The 21,205-nt window shown below is 34.8% G+C and overlaps 1 protein-coding gene across 2 annotated transcripts in view; it reads left to right on the forward strand.

Moving 5' to 3' along the window:
- MAN2A1 (mannosidase alpha class 2A member 1) overlaps positions 1–21,205 on the forward strand; it is a 165,242-nt gene that overhangs the window by 90,870 nt on the left and 53,167 nt on the right. For both annotated transcript variants that reach the window (XM_061188043.1, XM_061188044.1), the window contains exons 11-12: positions 872–986; positions 1,731–1,798. In XM_061188043.1, the coding sequence (XP_061044026.1) occupies positions 872–986; positions 1,731–1,798 (183 nt within the window). The remainder of the gene's footprint in view (positions 1–871; positions 987–1,730; positions 1,799–21,205) is intronic.

Raw genomic sequence — 21,205 nt, forward strand, 5'->3', positions numbered from 1 at the left:
AACTAAATTCACAAAGTATCTATTTGAATTCTTCAGGAATTTAAATTCTTTGAAATGTGTATACTGATTGAATTTTTTTGTGAATGAGAGTTAATCTCATGTGTTCTTTTGTCATTATTTCAGTGCTTGTTAAAGATTTTTCTAAAGTAAAGTATCAAATCATTGCTTTTTGGTAGAATGCCTTAGAGCTATTGGGGTGATCATGCTGGCTATTGTTATTATTTGGTATGATATTCATGTAGAATATAAGTAGTTTGAATAAGTTTATGTGTTTCAGGTGTGTCCAGAAAGTTTTCTTATTTTAAATGAATCCTTATCAGTGATACCTTCTGATTAACTTTTTTTTATCCCTAAGTACTTCATTCAGGGTAAAAAAAGAGAGCCAATTCATCATAGGTTTATTACAGGTTTCACTTTGAATACAGGATGAAGGTGATAGTGGTTTGGCCATAATTAAAGAAACTGAAAATATTGTATACAGATTTTTAAAAATGTTTTTATTAAAGTATAGTTGATGTACAATGTTGTGTTAATTTCTACTGTACAACAGTGATTCAGTTATAAACATATATGTATATTTTCATATTCTTTTCCATTATGGTTTAATCACAGGATATTGTATATAGATCCATGCGCTATACAGTAGGACCTTGTTGTTTACCTACTCTATGTATAATAGTTTGCATCTGACTAATCCCAAACTCCCAATCCAACCCTCCCCCACCCCCTTCCCCCTTGGGAACCACAAGTCTGTTCTCTAGCAAAATATTGTATAGAGATTTTTTTTTTTGGAATTTTATTTTATTTATTTTTTATACAGCATAGAGATTTTTGAATTACTTCTCAGACTAGTAAAATTTTTGGTTCACAGACTCTTTCATTCATTGATGAATTTAAAGAAGATAATTGGACATTCTGCACTGCTGCTTATTTTGAAGGACAAACGCTCGTACGACTCTTACTCTTTTGATACCTTCCTAGAAATGGTTAGTTAATATCTTCTATTTTCATAATAAAAATGTGTGATTCTTTTGTTCTTGGGTTGGAAAAGGGAGTGAGAAGCTTAATAAAAAGAGACATTGAAATATAATTATTTCTTTTTACATTATTTGAAAGAATTTGTATCACTGTATATAAATTACCTGTGTGTTCTTTCCCGTAAGTGTGACTCTATTTGATTTATGGTGTGTATTTTATTCTCACTAAATCTAAGCATGAAAAATAAAATAATGAACTTATTTCAAGGTATGTAAAGCATACAGGCTTTTAGAACACTTAAGATGATATCATAAGGTAACTGGACGTTATAATTGTTATTTTCCTTAGCTTTAATTAGAAGCTCCTTGATCATATGTTTTCATATTAAAGTAAAAATGCAATAAACAGACTTACATTTTTTAAAGATATGAAACATATGACACAAAAGTAACATAGTAAAACTTTTTGCAGGATTGTCTCTAGAATTCTGATTTATTTGATTCCTAGTTAGAACTGCTCATTATGGACTCTAGTCCCCGTAACATGTGCTGTACTTGAAATCTAAATACACAATACATGCGCACAGACACAAGATTTATTTGTTTTGAACTATGATGGACTTCATGTAGCTGGAAAGAGGTTTTGTTTTTTTTCCTACTGTGCCCTTTTCATGTTTTTTTAAGGTACTATTACATAGCTAATTTTGAAACAAGTTTTAAAAGTAAAATAAAAATTTCTGTTCATTTTTATAGGATTTGAAACAAAGAACACAAAGTTCTCTGCCACAAAAAAATGTAATAAGTCTGAGTGCGGAGCCAAGGTAAATAGCATAATTTCTCATAAACTTTGACCACTTCTATGACTTAACTTTTTGGGGTTTTCATGATTTTGTTCTGGACTCAGCATATATCGTAAGGCAGTATTTCATTTAGTCAACTTACGAATTTAAAACAGTTGTTCTGAAGAAATGGATTTTCTCCCATGACTGTGTTGTATTCAATGCTAATAGCTAACACGGCGTCTGGTACATTGATAGCTGAATAAGCTATTATAACAATATTTCTTACAGATACTTGATGTTGGATGGTAAATATGTAGCTTTATTATAAAAATTACCTTATATTTATAATATTGATTAATTTTAGAGTATGTTCTTTCTTGATTCCCTTTTTGTTTACTTACCTTGTTTTCATTAATCTCTGATCCTGTATTTTTAAATGAAAGAAGAGACGTAATTACTATTAGAAGATAAGGGTTCCTACTGTAAATTATTTACTAGATAATTGTCATTGTGCTTGTAAAACTGCCTTATTTTCGCACTGTTGATTTATGTTTAAGTAAATGGGAAAGGTGTTCAGTCAACCTAAAAATGGGGCATTTAATTGATGGCTGCCTCTGATTTACAAAGAAACATTTTATGTTTTTATTGACAGTTATTTAACCAAGTTATCCATTTTTAATGAGCAAATATCAATCAGTCAGTACCCAGTATACCCAGATACACAGTGTAGTTTTGTAATATAACTTTTTACTACCTAAATTGAGAAATTGAGTATCACCTGTTATAAATTGTAGAATAAAAGAGTAATTGTAAAGTGTAATTCATGATTTTACACTTTATTAAAATTATTTTAAAATAAATGGAATCAAAGTTATTACAGAAATTTTATAATTGTTAATAAAGTTGAGATTTCAGTTAAACATAGACTAGAGCCTTAGCTGACTAAACTTCAGTAAGTAGAAACTTAAAGCATATATAGGTCACACCTTAGAACAGGAAGATAAGTATATTTTAATAATACTAAAGTATCACTAAAGTAATACTGAAGAAATCCTACATCTCATTTGGCTGGAAAAAAGAAGAGATTAATTTGAAAAGAAAGTTTAAGTCTTAAGTTTAGTCTTGGCTGAAGTCTTATCTTAAAGCTTTCATATTGCCAGGCCATAGTTAGGGTGAAAGGATAATGATATTGAAAGAAAAATCAGTTGTAAAATTACAAAACATTTTCTTTGTCTTAAAATAAGTAATGTTTTGATGAATTTTGGGTTGTATGGGCGTTCTTTATATATTGTGTCCCTAATAAACTGTGGTGTCAGTAAATCTATTTGGCTTTCGGCATAATCCTCTTATCTATTACCTTTTTTATCTTTTTCTATTTTGGTGGGGGAAGATCTTCTTTTTTGCTGACTCTAAGAATGACTTACGCTTGCTATAAGTAATTCATGCTCCATCCCCAGCCCATTAGTCTTCCTGTGGGTACATGTTAAGGTGGGTGGAATGCAGTGGGGATGGGGCCATAATGAGTCAGAGGACTCATTATGCTCTGTGCTCTGTCTTTGCCTTAGCCAGACGTAAGTGATAATTCAGCCTTACTTATGCCAGAGGAAGAAAGTTAGGAGATAGAGATCTACTAATTAAGGACAGATATATTTTTGAGCTTTTAATATTGAAGAATTTTAATTAAAGATAAATATAAATAGGCTTTTTTGAATCTATTAGGAAAACAGTCACTTTTTGATATTTCCTTTTAAATAGTTTGTATTTAAATAGTGTTCTTCATTTTAATATTATATCTTCAGAGTTCTTTTCTACCAAATGTCAATGCTCCTGTTTCCGTAGTTAGGTGAATTGGGAATACTTAGGATTGTCAGATTCCTATTTTTATCTCTATTGTCCTTTTTGAACTTTAGAACCTCATGAATAAAACCACTTATAGTTTTGGTTTTAAAATCTATTTTTTACTTGTTAGCCACAAATTTTCTGAGTTATTTATCTTTCAGTAAAATCAGTGAAGAATGGAGGACTGATGATGGCCTTTAAAATGGAAGCCTTTGATAGTTTTATTTTGCAGGTACCGAAAGTTAAATAATTGTCTGTACTTCTCAGTCTTTAAATTGGCAGTTTCAAAAGAGTGGCCATGACTCAGTCTTCTATTCTTTGTGAGTCTTCTGTGATGCTCTAAGGCTCAGCTTTATTTTGCTTATAAGAATAATTCTTATTTGAACAACATATTATTAATCTAAATAACACATGCATTCTCAATAGGGAGATGTCTTCCCTAGGAGGCTAAGAATTGGTTCTTGGCGGGGGGGGGGGGGGGGGAGGGTTTGAAAAAAACTTATTCTTTTTAATATGCAAAGCACAGATACAGCAGATTATAGTACGTAACAGATAAACATTTTATGTGTAGTATTAAAATTGTGTAGAGGGATGATTAGGAAAAAATGTCTGAAAAGAATCTTTAAGGAGGTTGTAATAAAAAAAGGTTGAGAAACACTGGTCTAAACCCATACAGTTAAATAATACATGTAAATGAATTTGATCATGCTGTTGGCAACATTACAGTTATAACCTAACATGATTTAGTTTGTGAGTATTTAAAAAGTAGTCCATGATCTGCTGAAAGTGACATAGTACATGTCAGTGTGCCTAATTTAGTTCACAAGGTTATGTGAGCTGTATAGTGAATACATTCTTAGCCTTTGTATAGAAAGCAGATGTGATTAAATTTAAAAGTTAGGGCACCCTGGACAAGTCATAAATTGTCTAGCCTTAAATAATCCTTAAACGTACAAAGATGTTTCTGTTTCTCTCTACATTCACAATTGCCTAAGGGAACCAACTGTAAGGACACTTAATACAAAGACTTACAGGATTAGGGACTTGGAGAACACTGAGGATGCAAGGTAAAATCTGAGACAGGCGAAGAGATTTCAGTCTTCTTTCAGTATTCCATCTGTTCAGGCAGGACAGGATTAAATGTTGCCACAGCACAGGTCTGTAAGTCACGTGGTTTGACAAGGTATAAAGGAACTTTTTTTTAATGGTAGGTAATTTGAAATGCCACCAAGTATGTAATCAAAGTTACATAGAGATTGCGTCTGTAAATCTGAAAGTTTAACTTTTCAAGTAATAAATATGTTTTTAGTTTGAGAGTAATTTATTCAAACCACTATTACAAATTTACCTTTAAATGCTTTTAATTTTTAGCGAGATATTTATTGGTAAGGAATCCTACATCTCTTTCTTTTGGCTAGAAAATGAAGGGATTAATTTGAAAAGAAACCATTAACCATGTGGAGACACAAATGAAGTCAATGTTTTCTAGGCTTAGGTGACTTCAGAGTATCAGCCAGATATAAAAAGGACAGAACTCCAGAAAAGGCACTCGATAACCCATTCACTTGGGGTATTGCCATTCATTTGTTGGATGACCTCCCTGCCCCTCTAATTTAATTTCCTCTGTTTTTCTCCATATATGCTTTTCTTTTGGATTCTAATCTTGATGGTGAGCATCATTTTCTTTTTAGCTGTCTAGGTTCTGTAACCCCAGAAAACACTTTGACTTCTGTCTTTTCTCATTCCTTAAGTATCATCAATTGTAGAGTCTTTTGGATTTTAGCTTTAGTCATCACTGACATCCATCCTCTCCTCTCTTTCTGTTACTTTGGTTTTAAGCCATCCTTTATGTTTTGCTTGAACTACTGCAATGGCTTCTTGCCCCAAGGCCTTTCTCTGTGCCTAAATTATTAACTATAATTTATGTAGTTATCTGAGGAATCTACCCAAAGCAGAACTCTGAAAAAGTTACCTGGCTAGAAACAGCAAGGCTTCTTAGGACCTAGACTCAAAAGTCCTAGAAGGTCATTTTCACTATATTCTACTAGTCAAGCAAGTCACTAAGGCCATCTAGGATATAAGAGAGGGGAATTATTCTCCATTACTTGATGTGAGGAGCATGTGCAGGAAGCACAGGGAATGATGGCAGTCATCTCTGGGGACTATCTACCACAGTTCACCACTGACCACCACAATTCACATACCTCCCATGTGCAAAATAAAATAAACTCACCCTCCTCCCAAGATGCCCAAGATCTCATCCCATTATGATAGTGGCCCCAATTTCTCATCTAAATCAGGTCCAACACGGCTCAGCCATCTGGCTGGGAATTGTTTTTGTCTTATTTCTGCCAGTATAATGATTTGAAGTTAATCCCACTAGACTGTAAACTCCTCGAGGGTATGAATTATTTCTGTCATTTATGTCCACCACTATGCCTATGGTATGATATTCAACATAGTAAGAATTTAATAAAGATTTGTTGTAATATATTTTATTATTGCTTGAAGAGAATATTAAACTTCAGACACCAGATATGCATAGAATATGGTTCACATTCTATGTGAACCATATTCTATGTGAAAAGGTAGTATCCTGGTATATATTCTCCCCAATTGATTCTTTCATCTAATATTTGTAGGTTGAGTGGCAGAAGACTTCCAATCCACTAAATACTAATACAAGTAAAAATAAGCAGTAATTCAATATAGCTTTGAATTTGCTCAGCATTTAGACAACTGCTCATTCGAGATTTCAGAGTTTCATACTATGAGACTTGAAAAATTTGGGGTTGCATCTCAGCATCATTGCATTCTTGTAGAATGAACATTGTTGGGGTTGCATTCTTGGGGGCTCTTCAGAATGAGTGGATTCAAAAGATACTCCCAAATACCTGAATGAGTTGCCTTATCAGATCATAAGACTTTTTTTATTGTTGTTGACATAAGAGTATTTGCCTGATTCTACATTTTGTATTTTTAATATTGTTCTCAGAAACAGTTCTTCTGGTAGTAATCATCTACTAGTGTGATGGGATTCAAGGCTTTAGAGCATTTTCTGGTTGGTCACTATGTCATCAACCTATTTTTATACCAAGTCAGAATGTAAGTAAGAAAGTATCTAACATCTCTACCAGTTATTTAAACATAAGTTTTAAGTGAAGAAACCAAGTTCACAGCCTTATTTTTATTGTTTGGAATATTCACTATTTTTCTTTGGGGGAGATGGAAAAGCATTAGCAGTGATAATTAGTGTAAGGACTGTGCTTGTTTCTCATGGATTGTAATGTTCAATCTCAAGTCTTATCATGTACTAGAAAGCTAGTATAGAAGTGTCTTCACATTAGTTAGCAGAAAAATAAATGGATACAATCAAGAAGATTGAGCTTTTTTTTTTTTTTCTTGAAAATGGTGGGTTGCATTTTAAAATTATACCAAGGGAATTCAAGGTGATAATAGAATACATGATTTGACTAGGATTTGACACTGTACGCTCCAGAGGTTCTGTTATTCTGAGAGCAGCCCAAATGTCCTTTCCTGAGAAAACTAGTTTAGAACTTCTCTTTTAATGGGGGAATTATTAACTGACAGTACCGGAGACTCAAAAAAACTGAGCTATTCTAGTCTAGGTCTATCTGGGTATTAATTGCATAGTCCATTTATGAGTTAATAGTTATTACTGGACTTAAAGGATGAGTTCCTAAACTCTTCTCTGAGATACTTTTCTGTTTAAATATTAATTGCTTGTGAAGGATATTTGTGTATTTTCATCTACATTCCATCTGAGTTGTGTTTTATTAATTATGACTGTTTTTAAGATGTCTATTGACCAGTTCTCTGATTATCCAGAAACACGTTTCAGCCTGTTTGTAATCTGGAATGTTTCTAGAGGGGATGTTTTACCCAGAAGACTGAGTGGAATATAGTATATTATTTAAACAACCAAAAGTTTCTTAGGGAAATGGAGATCCCTTCCCCATGGTACATTAGTTAATTTTATGTTAAAACTTCTTTGCCTAGTGGTTGGAACTAGTTTTGGAACGAACAGTCATGTCTGGCAAGCAAAATAAATAACCTTGTCTGGAGTTTGCCATTCTAAGTCAGTCATTCACTGGTTTGCTTTTTACCTGATTTTTCAGGGAAATAGAAGGATCTTTGGGGAGAGAGTAGGAGGAAAGACTCCACCCTTCCCACACTATTCTCCCCACCCTTATTATTTCTATTTATTTTATTATATCAGGAATGATGAGTATTAATTCCTGAAATACTCTTTCATCCTCACATTGACTTAGATGAAATAACACCTATTACATGTTTTTTTTTTAAATGTTGACACTTCCATTTTATATGATGGCTGACTAGGAACCCTGAGACTGACTCTCTCAATTTTTTATTAAAACTCATGAAAGCATGGAAGATGACAAACAATCAGAGGAGCAGCAAAACCTTGGTTTGACAGTCACCCTATTGCCACAATCTAAGATAACCTCAAACTGCAACACTGATCGAACTGGACTAAGAAATGCAGTTAGTCACTGACCAATGATAAACAGAAATAAAGACACCATGCAGGTCTCTAAAAGCAGGTGTGGAGATTGATTCCTTTGCCTTTCCATAATGTCTGCCCCCAAGGCTTTGAAATTCTGGTACTTTATCAACAAGAAAAATGGACAAATGTTTTTCTACAAGGAAGGTGCTACTTTTTATAGCTAGATAGGTAGCTGTTCTTTACTTTTCATCCTCTTTGCCTAAGATCTCTATTTAAAAACCTCTACTTAATTGACCAGCTGGATCAACTGATACTCTACATTTCTGTTCTGTGCCCATGGCACCCTGACCTTGTTGCTAATAGACTACTAGCTAGCAGGCTGGCACACTTCTCTCTCTCCAGTATTTCAGTTGAGTTGTGTGATTACCACCAATCAATTACTTATTCGCAAATCAGTTTTTCTTGTTATTTTTCTCTCATAATTTGATTTTTATTAAACTGATGAATTAAGCAAAAAGATTTTGTTTTAATATAAAGTTGAGTGCTTTGGAAATTTTCAATAAAGGTGAGTCACTGATAAATACTGATGAGATGACTACAAAAGATTTGGGAAGAAATTGTAAAGATGTAGAAGCAATCTGCACTCAGATTGCTTTATATTTTTAAGTGTTTAAGTTCTTGTTCTACTTTAGAAAAACGAAGCTAGAAACCACAGATAATTTATCATATGTATGGTTATGCAGAAAATATGACACAGAATGCCAACTAGTGGTCCCATAATCAAAGCAGAAGCTTTGTTCTTACATCAGTAGACTGGGACATGATACACATTTGTATGTTTTATGGTAAAGTATATATATATACACATACACACACACACACATATACATACATGCATCTTAAAGATGTCCTACTTTAATTTTTACTTTCAAGTCAGCTTTAACTCTTTCAGTTAATGGATCTATTGCCAACTTTAATCACATTGATGGCTTTCACTGTGTCTCTATTTTACAACCAATTTGGAGACTGAATCTGCCAGAAATAAAATAGGCAGGAGCAAATGGGGAACTGATGACAGAGCATTGATCTAGGGCAGTATCCACTCAAGGAAATCGCTGTTGGTAGTGGCATGGGCCAGAAGAGTACCTGATATTGTTTGTTGAAGAAAGAAGCCCTCAGAGCAGCAAAGCTGGTGTAGAAGACCGAATGCTACAGACAATAGCCCCCTTGGATAGTAGCCTTTTGGGAACTTGCAGTCAGGCTGCATCTATGCATGTGAACCTATTTTTCACTCATTCTTCTCTCCATTGCTGCATCTTCTTTACATCCTTCAGACATTATTAACAAACTGATTATTTCCTTTATTTCTGGTTGTGCATTTCCCTTGCTAAAATATTAGCTCTTGTTCTTTTGAATCCCCTAGCAAATACCTGGTACATTGTAGGTGCTCAACAAATATTTGTCAAATAACTAATTCTAAATAAGAGGTGAACTTCAAGCAATACCACAGTAAAGACCAAGGGGTACCTTTCTCATACACAGGGGCTGGATGGATGTCTATTTCTTTTTTTTTTTTTTTTTTAACATCTTTATTGGAGTATAATTGCTTTACAATGGTGTGTTAGTTTCTGCTTTATAACAAAGTGAATCAGCTATACATATACATATATCCCCATATCTCCTCCCTCTTGTGTTGGATATCTATTTCTATGAGGATAAGTAAATGGAAAGTTATCATAGGAAACACGTGAAAAAGCTCTGCAAAATGATGAAAATTAGGGTAACATGAAGACTGAGAAGAACAACTTATCTCTTAATTTATTACAGAGACCAGAAAATTTTTTTTTTTAAACTCTTTTGAATTCTCAAAAAGTTAAAGAGTCACAATGTGGAATTTGTCTCCTTAGTGTTTTCAGGGTATGGTATCTTAAACCATTCTTTTCATCAATTTCACATAAACTTGAAAAGTGCAGGTTCTTCCCAGGCCCTTATAATTAGTCTGCTGTGATTTTTGTTCCTAGGTACAAAATTATTTTAGATTTATTAGATTTAGATTTCATTTGTAGAAGTGGTTGAACAGACTGCATTTTAAATGATTGTTTTAAGGTTTATTTGTTTAAAAGCAATGGCAAAGTAGTTACATGTTCAGTGAACACCTGCTAAATTTCCTGGTTAGTCTATGTTTTAATTGCCTTTTTATTTTTTATACTTTAAATCAAACTTTCTTAACTAGCTGTGTGGTTCTAGTTTATTGTTGTCAGATTATTATACAGTGAATTAAGTTTACACAGGGTGTTTAAGTTGTGTGGTTTGTCTAATGAAATTAAAGTGACTTTTGCACATTGCTTACAACATCTTACAATTACTCCATCAAGGACCACAATCAAGAAAGTGCAGAAGGTGGAGAACAGTAATATGTGCCTCTATATGTAGGATTATGATGTTATTTTGATACCTTACAATATGAAGGCAGAGTTAGCATGGGGACCACCACCTACGATCTAGGAAAGACTATAATAATTTCCAATTGAGATATTTGGAAATAAGTAACTTTGTAGAATCTAAGAAAAATCTTGTAAAGGAGATGAAATAGTGTCAAAGAGGAGCTGGCATTAGTTTTGGTGTATCTGCCAGATAATACAAAGTTTGAGTGATTCTGTTCTGTGTTATTGCTTGTAGCACCCAAGTTTTTCCCCCATTAGTTGGAGTTATGTCATGCACTGTGAAAGTGTTAAAGTAAATTAAATATCTGTCATATGAATGATTTCTTGAGTGATTTGTATTGGGTTGGGGAGAATTGACGAGTATGTGAGAGCGATTCCTTATTTTTTCTAGTTTTGTGCACACTTAGTTCTCTGTCCTCTCTCTTCTCTTCCTCCCAGTGTCCATCATGTCTTCTGAAATTGCTAACACAAAGCTCATTAACTCAGAGCAGTTCAGAGCACAGACTGAAGTGATGCGGCATATTTCAAAGTCTTCCATTCTTCTGAACCAGATTTTTTTTCCTTCTGAATGCAGATTAATAAACCGTGCACTACAAGAGGAACAAGGAAAAGGATTTTAGTGAAGGTATCCTGATCCTGAAAAAGTCAGGGAGGGCTTCAAGCCCATCTTGGACTTCAGAACACTTCACAACTTTGTGGTAAAAGAAACATTTTAAATAGAGCCTTTGGACTTATTTATTTCATCCTTATTTGGAGAGTAGCTTTATTTTTTTTAGGCAAGAAAATTAAATGTGAAATTGGGGTACTTTTCAAACTAAAACATACTTGGGTTTTAGATTTTGATATTTTGTAGGTACTTAATGTATACTCAAAGTACTATAGGTGTTTGGATGGCTTGTGTGTTTTTCTTCAAAACGTGTTCTTTATCCCTTGTGATATGGTGTTTGCCTTCACTGTGAGTGATGTTTTTTCTAGTGTTTTGTATCTTCTTCAGTCGGTTCACTGGATTGTAGGGTGTCTTTCCCAAAACTGATGTTGTGTAAAAGTGTTTTGAAAAGAGAGAGTGGTTTGTGTTTTTGTTGTTTTCATATTTTTACCTCTTACATGATGGCTCACTAGCATGAAGAGATGTTGCACCAATAAAAAGTTGTTTTCTCTTCACCTGAAAGCCTCACACAAGATAGGTTTTCAGTTGTCAAAGTGAATACAAACGTATTTGCCATTTTTGTCTTTCGCAACAAAATAGCCTTATTTTACTGCATTAACTTTTAAGATCTTTTTATGTGTACAAATCAGCCTGTTTATGTACTATGTATTCCTCCAAAGTTATGGCGTTATAGTCATTGGAGAAATGAAATTTTCTTCTAGTAGATGAAAATTACATTTTGATTGAACATCATTCCTTATGCAGTCACCCATAAATATAATGTCTTTTGCTGTCTTTTCAGAAAATGGCTACAGATGTGATTTCTGAATTGACAAGAAAATAGAACATCTTAATGTTTTAGGTAAAACAGATGGTGTTTTTGTTTTAGGCAAAACTCTCAGAGTGAAAGCATCTTAATTGGTGACAAGACTCTTGGGGTCAGCCAAATTATGTACAATTTTTGTGTCTGTTTCTTTTTATTGCTTTAGTATCAAAAATTTTAGAATAGTTGGAAAAGAATAGTTATCCTTTTCATTGACTTGCTATTTTCTCTTATGCACTGGGAATAGTTGCAAGATTTTTCAACCTTATTTTGTTTAAAAAAGTTTTAAAATTACATGTTGATTCTACTTTGGTTGTGGTTTTATTTATGCTTTTAGAAATGCTTTTCTCAATGTAGGAAAGCCTGAAATATGTAGTTCTACTTTTGAGGGTTAAGATTTTAATTTATAGTATTGAGTTGCATTTGCAGCTATAAATTTGAACATTTATGATACTCTTTTGCTTCTATACCATTGAGCTTTGAGCAGATCTCACTGTCAGATGCCTGGGAAGAGCACAGTGTTGTGAAGGGAGCCTTGGACTGAGAGTCAGAGGGCTCATTCTGGTCCCACCTCTGTCGCTAACCAGCCTTCTTTTTTTGAAACGTTAGTTCCATTTGCAATATGTCTTGGGAGAGAGGGGGCTAAAGTAGATAATCCCCAGGGTTACATCCAACTGACATTTAGTTTTTTTGTCTGTTACAACACAAATCATTCATAAAGCATTCATTTGGATGAACACTGGGAAAGGAAGTTTGGGGGTAGAAAACTCAACTCTGGAAAATAACCAAGTTTGTTCAGTAACTGGGACATAGGATAAGGAAACTGTTTTCCAAAATATCACCACTATTGCAAAATGAAGACCTGTAATGTAACAATTCCTCTCCCACTGCCTCTTACATAAAGTAAGAACTACTGAAAAAACAGCTTGTGTTGTTATTAGAGCAGCTTTGATAAGTAGTAGCCTCAGTTTCATCACCTCAGAGAAAACCCCTTACCCCAGTCCTGCCACTACAGCTGGTTGGGGGCTTTCAGAGTGAGGGCTCTTTGCTAGGGTGGAGGTGGAGCCCTCTGATGAAGCAGAGTTCAGAGAACTTGGGGAAATGGAACTCTGGTGGGACTCTGTGCTTCTAGCACATACACCCCGAGTCCCTTACCCACTGGAGAAGAGCAAGGCCACCTACCCTACCTCCAAGATGCCTTAAAGCCTGACTGCTTGAATTTGAATCCTGGCTCTACCATTTAAATGGCTGTGAACCAGGAGCCGGATACCAAGCCACTCTACACATCTGTAAAGTGGGCATGATTTTAGAACTTGATAAGTTGGTTGTGAAGCTGAAAGGAGTTAATTCAAGTACAGCACATGCTGTATGCTAGACACTGTTCTAAAGGCTCATTAGTGCTAGCTGTTTGTTATTACTGTTATTGTTGTTGTTGTTACTATTAACATCTGGAAAACTCTCTGCCACTTACCAAGTCAAATTTACTTTGAGTTAAAAGTAGCAAAAAATATCCCTTTAATAATATAAAATTTTATTTTTGATTTACTGCTTTGCCTATTAGTATTATAAACAAATATAATTCTCTACACAAAGTAATGTCTTCTAACATAGAGCTTTCTAGAATATTTTCTTAATAATTGCATACTTTTCATCTAAACTAAGAACTCTTCTCAGTAATATTTAATGGAGTTCTTGGATTTTGTAAGGTATTTTCAGAAATCAAAACCTTAGTTGACAACAGCAGTTTTAGGTGCTACTATCATCTTACTGTTTCATAAAGGGCATCTTCACAGTAGATTCGATCACCCTGCAGTACACTTGTTTACTTTCCTTTTGAATCTTGCCCTTGGGTGAATGACTTTCATGGGATGATAGATTTATAATAGTTTTGCCCATGAATTTTAATTTATTTCTCCTAAATGTAGAAAAAAATGTTGAAATAAACTTTCATGTGTTAGGAAATTCAGATAACATTTATGTACTACTATATTCAAGTGCAATCCTAATTTTGATTGCTGAAATGAAATTGTGTTCTGTTCTTTAGTGTTGAATTTTTCTTCTTCTTAAATGAGGCCAAATAATATATGTTACACAATCAATTAGAAGCTTCCATAAAATGTCATGTTTTATTTTTCCTCTTGCAAATATAAATTCCTGTATCTAGTCATGGAAGATAAGTGAGATTGTTATTGTATAGTTTCTAGAGAGGTTTTTGTGGGAAAACAGCTAAATGTTTGCCTATTTAAGAAGGCCCATTGTATAGGAATAGAAATGTTTTTAAACTGGGAGGCCTTGGAACTTATATGACAAATCTTGTGCGTATGTGCATTTCTTCAGTGAATGGTGTCTGTATAAGGCGTTCAAAGATTAGAAGATAAGTAGAATTTTAAAAGGTTAAAAATAACCACCTTGGTCAGTGTAAGGGACTGTCAATCATTTGCTTTTTACGAAGTGCAGGTCTGGGGGTTTTCTCCTCTGCTTTTTCCTTATTGTTATCTGTGGGCACTTGCACAGGGACAGTGTGAATTTGGGCACGTCAGACCTTGTAGCCAGCGGATGAGAAAGTATGAGGAAGTCCTCCATGAGAGAGCAGGTCAGAGGGCTAGACACACTTACTTCAGTCTTTGCTTGGGCCCAGTTCCAAGGACCCCAAGCTCTTCTCATTGCCCTTCGCCCACCCCCACCCCTGCCCCCTTTTCCAGCATTCAAGAGTTTCTTTTCTGTGTATGGTGGTCTTTGTGATGTGAAACCGGAAGTTGGCCCTCATTTTCAAGAGGAATAGTATAACCTGGTGTATCAGTTTCCTAGTGCTGCTGTACCAAATAACCACGAACTTAGTCGCTCAAAAAAAACACAAATTTATTATCTGCAGTTTCGGAGGTCAGAAGTACAAAATCAGTTTCACTGGGCTGACAAAGTATTGGCAGGGCTTGTTCCTCCTGGAGGCTCTGAGGGAAAAATCTGATCCTTTGCCTGTTTCATCTTCTAATGGTCACCTGCATTGCTTGGCCTGTGGCCCCTTCCACACACATTCCAACCTCTTGCTTCTGTTGTCACGTGGCCACCTTCTCTGTTAGACTTCCCAGTCTCTCTCTTATAAGGACCTTGTGATTATATTGGGCCCACTTGGATAATCCAGGAAATCTCCCTATCCCAAGACCCTTAATTTAATCACATCTGCAAAGTCTCTTTTGTTATGTAAGGTAACATATTCATAGGTTCTGGGGATTAGGATGTGGACATCCTGGGGGGGGGGGCGGGGGGGCGGAATTATTCTGCCTACCATACCTGGAAACCAGTGTATTTCTAGTGGATGAGTGGGATAATTAATTTAAGAACATCAGGATAAATCTATGTAGATGTCCCTCAGGTACCTCAAATTCGAGAGGTCTGATACTGGATTTATCACCTTCATCTTGATATGTCTTCCACCCATCCTTAGGGGTTCAGTCTTGGTTAGTGGCGCTACCATATCTATGCCACCCTAACTGCAAAACAGGAATTACAGACTTTTCCTTCTGGCTTATGCATCCTCTAAGGAATCCAAAAAATCCTATTAATAAGAATTCCTACCTGTTTCTCAGACTTGTTCCTCCTTTTGTATTTCTACCACTCCTGTAACTTAGGTTTTCACCTTTTCTACCTTGGCTGTTGTAATATTTACTTGGTCTTCCTCCTTTGAGTCTTGACTCCTTAAATCCTTCCTCTACCTGGCAACTAGAAGTACCTATCAAAAATAAATCTGACCATGTTAAACCTTCAAGTCACTCCCCATACCCCATATAATAAGGTTTTTAGCAATTTGTAATGACTTAAAGACACCTCACTCCTCACTGTGATTTGAGATTTATCTCTCTTTCTAGCTCCATATATTGGCATTTTAGACATGCGCTTTACTATGTAGATTCTAGTGATATTGAACGAGCTGTATGTCCTGAAAATAATGTCCTTTTTTTCTTTATATATCTGTGCCTTTATTCTTATGGTCACTCTACCTAGAATGTATTTCCCTACTTTTACTTGGCTATCTCTCCCTGACCTTTTAAAAAGTTGCATGTTTTTGTAGTTGTATTTTTCTGATTATTTTAAAAATACATACTTTTTGTAGAATAGTGTTTTATATCTAGATGTCTAAAAAGTAGTTGCAGGATGTTCGCTAAAAATCCCGGAACCTAGAGGAAGTATCTCTGTTAACCATTTAACTTCTCTTCTGCTTAATCTACTCTGTTGTTAAACATATCTGGTGAGTTCTTAATTTCAAATATTTATCCTTCTAGAATTTCATTCAGTTAATTTTTGACGTATTCAGTTTCTATGGTGGAATTCTTTATCTTTTCATCTACTGTATTCATGTTTTCCTCTTTCCTTGGACATAGTAATTATCATTTTAAAGCCTTATCAGTTAACGCCAATATCCAGATCATGTGTGGTTCTAATTCTTCTTTTTGTTGTTTAATCATGTGGCTCTGTCTTTGCAGATGTCTCAGCTTTTTATATTAAGTGCTAGACATTGCGTAGAAAAATTTTATAGGATCTAGAAACTATCTTCTAGAGAGTGTTCACTCTTACTCCAGTCAAGGGCTGTGCTAAATTGAGGCTAATTCTCTCAATGTCTTCTTCATCTAGCTCATTAAGTTTTCAACTAATAGCCTGGTATATTCTGTAGGCCCTATTTCCCTGGTGGGTTCTAAAACCTCATGATATGTCTCTGCTCTACTTTTTAGAAGCTTTCTGTTTAGATTTTAAGCCTCCTTTTCTGTGCAGCTCCCAGTGTTTGGCACATGGACTGATGAGAAAGCCAGCTGTGCACTTGAATCTTTCTACATCCTCACCAAGTGCTTTTTAGCCTCTTTGCCACCACAGTGAAACTTCTATAGGCTTTGTTCTGGGCTTTGCAGGGAATTCAGCCTTTCCCGTGCTGAGAATTGGCACAGCCCAGGGTGAAAATGGCTAGAGAAGGCAGCTCCCTTCTCTGCAGTTCTTTTTCTCCTCAACAGTTCTCTGTTGCCTTCAAGCAGATGATTACTGTATTTTATCCGGTTTTTCTAGTTGGCCCATAGAAGTGAGAGCTCTTGTCAACTACTTCATCTCTCCTGGAAGTGGAAGCATCGTTTATTTTTCAACTTCAATTTGGTGAAAGAAAAATGCTCATTTTTTCCACTTGAGTGTTTATATTTCTATTGATTTGTAGGAGGACTTTACAGATTTCCCAAATTTGATCTCCTTTTATTTTTTTATTCTTTAATCTTATTTTTTAATATAGAAAATGTTAATATAGAATATTTTTTAATATAGAAAATGTTCTAATGTTCTTTTTGTTATCAAATCTGCCAGTCTTTTGCTTTGCTGTATTTTTCTGTTATGGTTAAAAAGAGAATTTGTTCCACAAATTTTATATTTATTTTTCTTACTGATTTTGTATCATTTTTTCTGTTTTTAAATTTTTTAATTCATCTAGAATCAGTGTTGGCATATTGTTTTAATGCATTTGTTTAACCATTTATCTTGCCCATCTATTACTGTAGATGTATCATAGGATTGTTTTGCTCCCTTTCTCCCAATAAAAGGATTTCAGTGGGATTTTGGTTGGCAGTGCATAAGATTCATGAATTAATTTTAGGAGAGTTGTATATTTTGCAGTATTTTAGTTTTCTCACCTAGAAAAGTATGTCTCTTCATTCATTCATTTTTATGTCCCTCAGTAAAGTTCTGTCAACTTCTGTATATACATTTTGCTCCTTTTGTATTAATTAATGTTCTATTTTGAATGCTCTCCTGATTAATTCTTAATCATCCTGACTGCCATCTTTTTGTGTGTATCACAAGACACACTGTACATACTTTTGTATTATTACCTACCCTATTATATTGAACTGAACAATTTCTCTTTCTCCCCTTCTAGGCTATAGATATTCAGAACAGGGACTATGTAGTCACATTCATAAGTTTATAACTACACATACCAGGAGAAGTCCTTCTCTCTGTCCTTTTTTTTTTTTTCTTGCCTTTTAATTTAGCCACATGCCATGTGGTTACTTTGTACGTGTGTAGATTCTGTGCATCTCTTTATTCATCTCCACCCCCCCCCATATTATGTGAACTCTTGTTTCAAGGTATCTATGTTATAACATGTGTGGTTTTGTTAATTTCTTTCATTTAGATTTATATATGCCTTACATAAGAAAGCATATAAGGCAGCTCAGTGACCTGAGTTAATTAAAACATTCATTCCACCATTCGTGTGACTCATGTACCAGGGTATCTGGTCAGGACACCAGGAGGGTCTTATAAAGGAAAGGAGAGATTTAATTGCTGTTGAGATTCTACTTTGTGCCAGGTCTGAGCTCTGAGCTCTGTGATTTTGCAAACATTTTATCATTTAACCCTAATTGCAATCTTGTCTCCTGATTTTGTAGATAAAGATATTAAGGCTTGAAGAAATGAAATCACGTGTCCAAAGCCTCTCAAATTCTAAGTGCTGTAGTGGGTTTTTGAACTTGAATGTATCTGACTCCAGAGCTAAGGACTCACAGAACTAATCATGATTTTTGAAGATCTAATGTATCTCAAAAAGGCTCCCTTGTTTTTAATAGCTTAATTTTTTTTCCTGATGGCTAATATGGTAAGCATTATGTTTTAAACCTAGGAAACTAGGTAGACTATATGAAAAGTTCATATCTAGAAAGTGCAATTTTTGTAAACATATAAAACTATATATTTTCGTATTCGGAATACTGTACAAAGATTACTACTCTTCTTTAGATGATGCTCCACTAATGAGGCTACTTAGAGAAGATGAATATATTGTTTGAATTTTTTAATATGCTGTCATTGATTAAGAATTGGACAGACTGAGCTCTACTCTTTGCTTTGTTCTTAACTGTCTCTGTGATCTTGGATCTGTCGTTTCCCCCATCTTTGCAAAGGGGTTAATTGCATAGCTTGTCGATGCTATTTTTTAAGGAATTAAAATAATCAAAATGAAAATGATTTGATAAAACCATAAAGCTCCACACTAGTAGGTATTATTCACAAATGATAAATTCTCCTACTGGGATTTTTGTGTGTTACTCATTCATCAACTATTTATTGAATGTTATTCCATGCCAGGTACTACACTAGGCACATGAAGTTACAATTACTTTTCATATAACCTGGTGTTTGCTTAATTGGTTTTAAACTGCACTTACAGGGGACTTGCAAATATTTTTCATTTCTGTCTTCTTTACACAGCCATAAATGTATGTAGTATTTTTTAAATGGTTTTTTTGAATATTGTTTTTGCTTTCCTCATGCAGTGAGGTCATAAGATAAACTCTTTTAGTATGTGTTACAAGATATTTTCTATGCCAGCGTTCCAGTTTATAAATTTTCTTTCACAGATATAATGTACTGAAATGTAAATAGCTCTTTGTTCATCCTGAGCTTCCTGAAGATAGAAGGTCTGTGGGGATCTTTGGCATCAGTGAAGACAAAGTTCTTCTCAAGTGAATTAGGAACTAAGGGAATCTCCACAGGAAACTGCAGTTGTCAAAATGGTCGTTATAAGCTTGGCCTGTGAATAAAGTGGTTAGGATGGTTAAGAAAATGGTAATAGGGGTAGGACTGAGTTCTAAGCCTGTTGTGGCACTTGTAGCTGCTTGCGCCCCGGCAACATATCTAACCTCCCTGAACCTCAGCTCTCCTATCTGTCCGCTGAAGGATGAAAGGCTGTGCCTCATAGATTATAGGCCTGAGGACTGAACCCCGGCATACGGGAAGCACTCTGTAAGTGGTAACTCCAGCATCACTCTCACCAAGAAGCATCTTACTTTCATTCTGCCCTACGTCCAGTCCAAGAAGGAAGTCTGCGTGGTCCTAGTCTTTTGTTCATAGTAGGCACTGATTAGATTTGCCTCAGAGAGAGGACCTGGAATGCCACAGTTGTCTTTCTTAACATGACATGAATCATTTCTACAAAAGGGGTGAGGAAATTCTAAATATACTCCTCCTCATTAGAATCTTCAAGGACAGAACCACATTTACAGTGGAATTATCATTCTTCCTAAAATGACTCCCAGTTTGACATGAGCATACAGATGTCTTTTCATTTCTCTCCATTCCTTTTTCTCTCAGCCACAGTAGATCATAGTTTGCCCTCTCATTTGATTGGCAGGTAACATAGGAGTGCTTTGTCTTCATGAGGTGAAGGTTGTTCATTGTATATAGAAAATTGAGATAATTGCCTGTAGGCAAGTTGCAGGGGCTTAATGTCATAATGTGAGCTAGGAGGCTGGATGTGACTTGGTGACAGATGATAGATAAGAAGCTAATGCAAATATAGGGGAAATTGGGAAAAAATATTTCTGAGCTTCCTATATAGTTACTTCCAAGGTAAAATAGAAATTAACTATCCCCGTTTTTCAGCGATATTTTACTTTTTTCATCTGTTAGTGTGGATGAAATAATATTAATTTTTAATAAGTGAGTATGATATTATATGAAACCTCCTGGTTCCGTTCACAACTGATTGACTTAAAAGGATTCATGTTTGGAGATATTAGCAGTGTAACAAATGTTTGACTACTAAACATGATAATGACAATGAAAATTTAGTTAATTTGTGATGCTGTACTTATTTCCCAAGGAAATATAATTCATGTATGATAATGCTTTCTCTGTACTCTACTTGAAATGTACATAGAACTTTGTATATCAGATAAATGTGTGCTGTGATGCACTTGAACGTGCTGTGAATCTCTAATTATGTTAAAAAATTATTTTCTTAGTGCAGCTTTATACTCATTATATACTCTACACATTTAGTTTTTGAATAGATTCCTGGCATGATAATTACATAATCATTCAGTACAGTAGAAACATCATCATGGTCAAATACTAATTAGCTATGAAAATGAAACAAAACAACCTAGTTCACAGCTTATTATAAAAAGCTATTTAATATTGTACAAAATGAAATGTATGGTTGAAATTATTATTTGCTTTAAATTTGAGTCATTTTCTTCCTCACTGGGAAGAATCAGTGTTTTGGATGCTTGCTGCCTAATTTATTGCTTGGACACATTATATTTTATTATCAGAGCCTTTATAGCCAGCTCTGGGTAGTAGAGCATCAAAGAACTTGAAGTGGGAATTCTGGGCTCTGTACCTAGGTCTGCCTCACGGCTTCTGCAGAATTAAGAGACTGGCCTAAGTCTTCAGACTA

This window comes from Eubalaena glacialis, chromosome 4, assembly GCF_028564815.1.
Source record: "Eubalaena glacialis isolate mEubGla1 chromosome 4, mEubGla1.1.hap2.+ XY, whole genome shotgun sequence".
Lineage (NCBI taxonomy): Eukaryota > Metazoa > Chordata > Mammalia > Artiodactyla > Balaenidae > Eubalaena > Eubalaena glacialis.